At 43.0% G+C, this 8,233-nt stretch overlaps 1 protein-coding gene across 1 annotated transcript; it reads right to left on the minus strand.

Annotated features, from left to right (window-relative positions):
* Nucleotides 1–362: 362 nt before the first annotated feature.
* LOC125942188 (uncharacterized) lies at nt 363–7,981 on the minus strand. Its single transcript, XM_049660343.1, has 8 exons — nt 7,908–7,981; nt 7,623–7,805; nt 6,675–6,768; nt 4,656–4,814; nt 3,316–3,522; nt 3,117–3,252; nt 1,629–1,702; nt 363–655 (listed from the first exon to the last, which is right to left on the minus strand). The coding sequence occupies exons 3-8, from the start codon at nt 6,675–6,677 to the stop codon at nt 389–391; spliced, it is 846 nt and encodes a 281-aa protein (XP_049516300.1). The 5' UTR covers nt 6,678–6,768; nt 7,623–7,805; nt 7,908–7,981; the 3' UTR covers nt 363–388.
* Nucleotides 7,982–8,233: the final 252 nt, after the last annotated feature.

The following is an 8,233-nucleotide window of genomic DNA, read 5'->3' on the forward strand; positions in this document are numbered from 1 at the left end:
TCAGCAAGTGTGGCACGACCTCACACGAGCACTAGGCACCGCTCTTCGGCTTAGCGTCGGGAAAGGATTAGCACAAAGTACGCGCTCCCCGCACGGGCAAAGGCACCGCGCACGAGCTCAAGTCCTAGTCACAAAGGTGTCGGCGGACGAGAGGAAATCATGTACGTACCCTGCACTGGTCCCGGAGATAAGAGACACACTCGGCAGTCAGCAAGGCCGCGTCCAGACGTCAGCGTCCTGCCCCCACTGCAAACTGTTGCGAGTGGAACCGTGGGGGAAACGTAGGGATGGCAGAACAGGTGAAGCCACACAATGGCAACGGCGCATTCCTCAATCCCCACACTTTGCACCATACTGCAGGACAGTGCAAATGTTTCCCACTGTTCGATCACTGCTTATATGCTTTGAAAAAATTGATCAGCTCTAGGGCTTTCACACGTGGCTTTGTGTGGCTTAGATTCAAAAAAGCATGTTCCAAGAATGTTAACTGTTTACATGCTTTCCTAGGATACTCAATATGAAACACCCAGAATGAGGAAAACAGGCATGCAATCCCTGCTAATAAGTTCGACACACTGAAGAGCCGCTGGCCATCCACAAAGAGGTCCAGGGCTCCATCAGACCTAACCAATGATGGGGTCAGCTGTGGTGCTTCCTGCATAAAAGTAACAGATACTTATAAATCATATCACAAGGTATACGCACCTGTGCTGGAAGTTGAAGCATGTTCAGGCCCTCTAAATCGTGCTCGGAAATGAGCTGTTAAACCCAAGTTACAGCGACTTCGAGTACTTACAGCAGACAGCTGGGCTAGTTGGCAAATCGACATTTCATGCATTTCCATGGCTTATAAGAAATAGGAAAATTTTAAAGATGAAAGATGCAAGGAGAGGTGGGACGCTGGTCTTCAATTGATTGTAATGCATGAAAGGTGCAAGTATATACGTACATTCACTGATCATGCGCCAACAGACGGCCGAACGTGAATTATTATGCATGCTTCAAACTACTTATCAAAGATGCGTGGCAGACAGGCTTTGATTGGGGTAAATGTTTACTTTCATTAAGACCAATGGAAGCTGTACTGATACATTTATAGTTTTCTTTTTTAACGAAAAAATCTTCGATAATCACACGGCACTTTTCGTCCTTTACCTGCCTAGAACACGTGTGCTGTTAAATACTAGTGCGCAGTGGCATCGTTTACAATGGTCTGCTAAGTGACCAGATCCCGCTAGTGCCCGGACTTGCACACAGTGTTCTCTCAATCTGTCTTGAACACAACGACCGGTCCGGCGGACTTAACATTTGCCAAAGGACAGGGGGATGTGGTAAACAACCCCAGTACTACACGCAATGAAAGGGATAGCATGCTTCTTCGTGCAGGCTGGACCTTTGTGCCCTCGTTCGTTCACTGCTCAACATATGCGAGCTAGCTTTTCAGGCGCTGAAAACAGCAGAGGGACATCACACTTGGCGGCTGTGCATTTGAAGCATTGTGACAGGCGGTGCACATAAGGCACAACCGCTCGTTTATCCAGCTGAGTCTGGATGCCTTTTGCGTTTAAAGTGTGGTGTCCCTGTGCTATTTTCTACTTGCGCATGAATGTCAATACCATAGCACTCACCGTTGTGAAGATGGTGTCGAGCTGCTCCTTGCAGCGCGCTGCTACGAACTCCAGCACAGCCAGCACAGGTTCCTCTGCAAGGTGCAGTGGAATGTTGTTATTTTCGTAAAATAGCAAATTCATTCACTCCCAGCAGCTTCTAACCAGCTCATACTGTAATATACTGTACAACAATATACTGCAGCAAAGCACAACCAGTACTTTTTTTGTACCCATGGCTGAGCAACTGAAGTGCGTGAGGTGATTAGAGTGGATGAAAATTCATATTGATATCTCAATCTCTGAACCAGCTCCCAAGGCAAAGGGAGACTACATTTCAAAAAAAAATGCAGGATCTACATTATAGGTCAGGAAATACCTATCGCTTTTAAATTGTGCTTACATTCACCTGACCCTGCTGTTTCGCTAGCCTTCACAACACCACCAGCATAACTATAAACTTTCGTGGCAGACAAGGTGGTAGCTATTGCTTAAAAATTTCATTAAACACTTTGGAAATGTTCACCTAAATAGTCAATTTTTAGCATAAACCATAATCGCAAATCATGCCACATCATTTCGCAAACTTGCAGTGTATCTTCACAAAATTATACGAAGCTATATAGACCCTTTTCGTAGAGTAGATTGCTCAAGGAGAACGAGATGGCACTTTGGGCCTCCGCGAAACTGCCTCAAGCAAAAGCACACAAATGCTTCTACACTTCTACCATAAGATTGCATGTCGATTGCTAATACACTGTGCTCTATTCATGCTGCAAAAACAGTGACCCGCGTACTAAAGAGAGGAATGAATCTGTGTGCAAGGTACAGGCAAACCGCTGCTACACTAGGACTGCCTATGTTGCTTGCTCTTCGCAATGCGCAGCTTCCCCGAGAACCAGAAAATGCACTCATCACCAGTGTTAGATCACTTACATCAAAAGAGAGGACTTTAACCCCGAAGTGTTGGCAAGAGTGAGCACTGGCACTGGCTGGAATGGCAAGTTTCTCGCACATCCAATTAAACTTATTCACTTATGCCCACTCTATCGACCACGTGAATGTGCACACACTTTAAATCAATGCGATGAAGCATGGTTGACAGACCACTCAACACGCTACTGTTCTAAAGCTGCAAAATGAGCAAATACTAGAACTGTAATTGAAACTTTTTTATAAACTGGGGTTATTTAATCACCAAAATTTCGTAGATCTGTGCACTTCATTTTGCCTCATTTTCAACATAACCTCCAGAGGTTTAAACCTGTGATTTCATGCTTAAAAACAGAATGCTTTAGATGATATGGCATACCAAGGGATGTTATGTGAATAAACAAATCAAAACATCACTGATGTGGGCAGTTATTCAGAGCTGTTTTATGCATTAGAAAATGCATTGGAGGGCAAAAATTCAAAATTGGCACAACCTGCACCCGCAAGAATGACTATCATAACTACGGGTTTCTTGCCAACACTCTGAAAGTAGAGACAGTAACAATGTTGAATTACCAGTTGCCACTTCCGAGAACGTTGCCACCTCATCGGGACTTCCCCGATCAAGGATGACGGTCCCCATTTTACTGCAGCCATCTTGAATGCAGTCGGCTGCTGCCCTCTTGAAGAGAGTTTCGAACTCCACCAGCAGCTGAAAATGAAGTGCACAAGGATTACTACATATTGCATGCAAAAAAAGAAGCTGAAAACATACCGAGACTTCCGTTGCCAAAAATGGGTACAGAAGTAATGCTTCAGCAAGCGTCATGCTTTTTAGGCGCTCGTGCCGATCTTGAGCTGTGGCTAGCAGCCTGGGTCGCAGCATCTCCTCATCCCTGCAGTGAGGATTCTTGTGGAGCCACTCGTTGTGCAGCGAGATAGAATCAACGGTTTCACCGTGTACAATCAAGTGGCTGCAATCCTGTAATACATACAACAAAAATGTTAGTAATACGGCTTTTAATTGATTTCAACGGTTTTGCATTAAGTTATGAAGTCAGTAGGGAACAATATGATAAACGGCAGAACAGAGTCTAACACTCTCAGTGGACCCGATAATCTATAAGTGGACTTTTGCCATGTGTTCCTTCGAACGGAAATGAAGCAGATAATGCTCACACCACCAAGTGACATACAAGCCAAGGAGGCGTCGAGCCACAAAGTGTACATTCTTAGGAGGAAAGCAAAATGGTGAGGGGATCAGAAAATATGCGGCCTATGGTTCATTTTAGTGCCACACTATAGTTGAACACAGTAATAATAAAATCACAGGAGAAAGCATGAAGTGTGAAGTCATCACAATATATGCTTGCCAGACATAGCTTCGATTTCGCAAGACTCGGCTCGTCCCGGCTCCAAGCCGAAATAAACAGCCGATAGTGCTCTTGGCACTGATAACGAGCTTGACACAGTGGAAAAGACTTGTCGGGGACACTTTCGGTGCCAAGTCATGCGAAATTTTGCGAACTTGTTTCTGAATTGCGATTTCTTAAATAAAGGCCCCATTTCTTGTCCCATTACATTTTGCATTACTTTCCCCCTCCCCTTTGTTTTTTAATGTGACTGGAAAGTATGCCCTTGCGTTACATACGACTAAGTCTGGCCATGTTGAGATCTTAAACTCCAGTTGAGCAATTTGAAATTAGCCTACCATTGTAAAGTATAAAGCAAGAGTGTACAAAAAATTTACAAATACAATAAAGCTGGGGAGGAGTTCAGATAGAATGCAGGTGGAAGGTCTCTCTATCTGCCCTTAATTGGTTCTGCATTAGGAAAAGCGTTCGCCCATAGAAACGTAGTGGCTGGGAACTTGCCATGCCACTTGATCATAATGAGATGAGCCAAAGAGTAAGGTGGGCTGCCTTTGAACATTGGCACTTGCTTCATATTTTGTTGTACCCACACAAATTAGCCTTGGCAATGAACTAACGAGGACTTATGCTTTTCTACCCAACCAGATAAAATAACTGACAAAATACACTTGATATGCATGTGCCTTCCCAAAAGAAAGCTGCATGGAAAGCTCAAGAAAAAAATATTTTAAATGCAACTTACGAACAGGCGGCACAACTTCTTGTTAGGTGCATTTGATGGGGGCACCTTTGTCCCTGTGTGGTGGGCCTTCCGCTTCACTGTCTGCATTTCCTCAGAAGGATGCTCGACCTTCTTTCGCATGTTCTTAAATTTTGCCCGCAGTCCCAGCACCCATGACTCCTGTAAATTAATTTGAACGATAAGACAAAAACCAGTATAATACAAGTACCAAAAGGAAACAAACTATTAGAGTGGCTCATATGTTCATCAACAGTGCCTCAAAGGGCACTACAATGACCTGTTATTACTACTTGTAGAGCGGCATGAAGATGCAATTTGCTTCTATGTACATCCCATCTATAATACAATAAAAATAAATGTCACCAGATGTCACTATGGCTTGACAACAATTGGGCACATGATGTCAAGCAAGACAAGCACAAACTGTTGTCTCGTGTGCATTAAAATGTCTAAAGTTGCTTCTGTTCAGTGCTCCAAAATAATCCTTGCATCAAATGAAGGGGTCGGAGAGGTCCTGCTCTTAAAGCTTCATCCTAAGCAGTTATCTCAAAACTGAAGGACAGAAATGCATTGCTAATGCTTGCCATTTGCACATAGCTCCACTAAGATTCAGAAAGAAAAGCAGGCCTGCTGATGGCATCTGGTTCACCAAAGTTGCACATAGGTATTCCACAAGTTTACTAAAGAATTGCAAACTAGACATGCACATTATTAAAGGTGCACACACACCACACACACACACAGGTGCTACTTCCAACGCTTTATTTTTGTGACCCTGTTGCTACTTTATACACTACTGACACCAGCGTAAGCTAGGCATACCAGTGCATGCACAGAAAAAGAAAGTACAAACGCTTGACAACAAATGAAAACCAAGCATCCATACTGTCATTCCTAGAAAATTAGGTTATTTGACTATTAGGACTTCACAAGCAATGCTTACAATCTCTCTCAAGTTTTTGAATCTCACACACTTCAGTAATCTCTCTAGCAAGCTGATTCTCAATTTGACCGACAATTCTGCAGGTATCAAACAATGGACGACAGCCAATGTCTTGCAGTGCATCACAAAAACATTACTAGGCAGATTATCGAAGCATGAAATTGAAAAGCTTGGTGAAATATTTTCTTAGAATGGCAACACAGAATACTTAGACTTTTTATACGTCGTCAAGTGTTTGAATTTTTTTGTATTCCGCACTGATATGCCAAGATTACACTGATGTTAACAGTGCATAGTAGTAACAGGGTCGCAACATTAAACTGTTCAAAGTAGTGCCTGTGTATGTGCCTTTCTTTTACGCCCACGTCTAGTTAATGCTTCTTTAGTCATTCTTATGGCATCTGGTTTCTATGGCCAGGCAACCATTTTTGCAAGCAGCCTTTGAAAAGAACTTTACCATGTTTCAAAACATCACATGCCCATGCTGCTCTAAGGGTGAATTAGCATCATGCAGACAATGCAGTAGTCCTAACAAAGCTAGCATTTCAGCTGTTTCTCCTAAAAACAAGGAAACCAAGCATGCACAACTTGCAAACTCATTTTGTGTGGCCACAGTGGACAAACAGATATGACACAGTCAAGTAGGTTCAAGTTTACATCACTCTGATTGGTAATGGCACTTTTTCGTTCAGGATTGAGAATTTTGGATTCATTATTCTCCCAGGGTAAACTATTACAAAGCAGTCTTCCTACACTGCTGGAGGTTTCATTAAAGCTACGAGCAGATAGATCTTTGAGGAGGCATTAAAGAGTAACACTAAATGAGTTTAGACTGATAAAGCATTCTTAAAAGCTCGATATTCATTCATTTTGTGACAATTGGTTCATTATTGCAAGAAAACAAAGGCCAACGTTTCATTTCTTATATTTTAGGAATGCATATAATTCATAAAACCTTATCACTCACTACTGCCGCGCTATAACTACTAGAAAAGCAAACAGACTTACATTACGTGCATTATAAAAGCAACAGCACTAAGTATTACACTGAAAGATAAAGAAAGACGACGAATCACCATTCCACTCTGATCTTCAATGTCATCCTTTAGGTGCGGATACTTGGTGATTAGTCTCTCCACTGCCGTTCTATAGAGCAGCTTACTGGGCAGCCTATACGGGAATAAAGAAAGTGATTGCATTAGCAAGATATACATAATACATCCAATGTATTAGCAAAAAGTGCACAAAAGCATCCTACTGTGTTCAAAAATCAACAGAGCCTTTAATGCATAACCGCTATGCTCTAACACAAACCAAACAGATAGTTAACGAGCTCCAGAGGGCATTGCAGCGACACGATAACAAGGTCCGAACAAGTTTCTCACATCACCTTTCCTCTCTGCCGCGCTTCCTGTCATGTATATACATGCTCCAAACCACCCCCCGACGCGGCATGCAAGATTGCAACAGCAGCAGAAAATTCGAAGAGGCAATGAGATCTTCGCTTTAAAGAATAGGCAGCAGTGCTCAACACATGAACATGACACGGTTCCTCTGCTCCAGTATTAAAGGAGGCAGGGAAGAAACACTGCTTGCGGGCGCTAGTCCAGACAAAAGGAGAGAGTGTCTGCTTTGACAGCGACGCTCACCTCCTGGTGGCATGGTAACAGGATGGTTAATTCTATTTTCTTGAATCATGTTTTGAAAATTATTTTGTTAAAATGCTCCTGGACGGTCTTTTCGAACTTCCAGTGAATAACCGAAATTCGCAACGGGGGCCTGGTAAGGGTCCTTTTAAATTGACATTAGGACAAAATTGCGACGTCACTAAGAGTAAAATTTCGGCATCATAACAGGCAAGACGTACGACATCATGGTACGGTGTGCATCCAATATAAAATGTACTATGAACTCGCTAAAAGATGCTAAAAAATTTGAAGCCCACACCAACACTGCCTTCATCAATGACAGCAACTAAAATATGCATGCAATAATGGCAGAACCAGCATAAAAGCACTGCTTACCACGCTATCTTCACACAGGCTTGAAATAGCCCATCTGTAATGGCGCGTCGAACTCGGCCACTTATGGGTACTTTCCTTCGTAAGATGTCCTCGTAAGGGCCAAACGACGGTAGAACAAACTGCAAGTAATCGCCGCGACTTTGCAGTGGCACACGCTCTGGAATGCCATCCAGACCAGAGGTGCTGACAAAAAGGAAAAATATATACTCAGTCGCAGCCAAAAAATCACAACAAACAATAATACACTATATAGGCTTGGTTTAATCATGAGACAAGCATTTTTACCTGGGAATGGTGCAGTCACTGCTGCACACGGTGCTGGTGCTGGCGGCAGCGTCTGCATCCTGCACAGCAGGTCTGGCATGCTGCAAAACCAAGAGGCATGCTTATAGAGTACATGGCTGCAATTTCACTTCAGCAGAAACTTTTTACTATAAACTAGTGGGGAAATGGGGTTTTGCCACATGTAATCTAAATACCAATTGCTTCCTAATGTTCCCGCTGATAAACAGCAGCTACTCATACAAGTGTTACCATTTATCTGCGTACAAAAGTTTTGTCCCTCAAGCACAACCTTGTTTCTGAAATACATTCCTCTCTCATAAAGTGAG

Source organism: Dermacentor silvarum, chromosome 1 (assembly GCF_013339745.2).
Source record: "Dermacentor silvarum isolate Dsil-2018 chromosome 1, BIME_Dsil_1.4, whole genome shotgun sequence".
NCBI lineage: Eukaryota > Metazoa > Arthropoda > Arachnida > Ixodida > Ixodidae > Dermacentor > Dermacentor silvarum.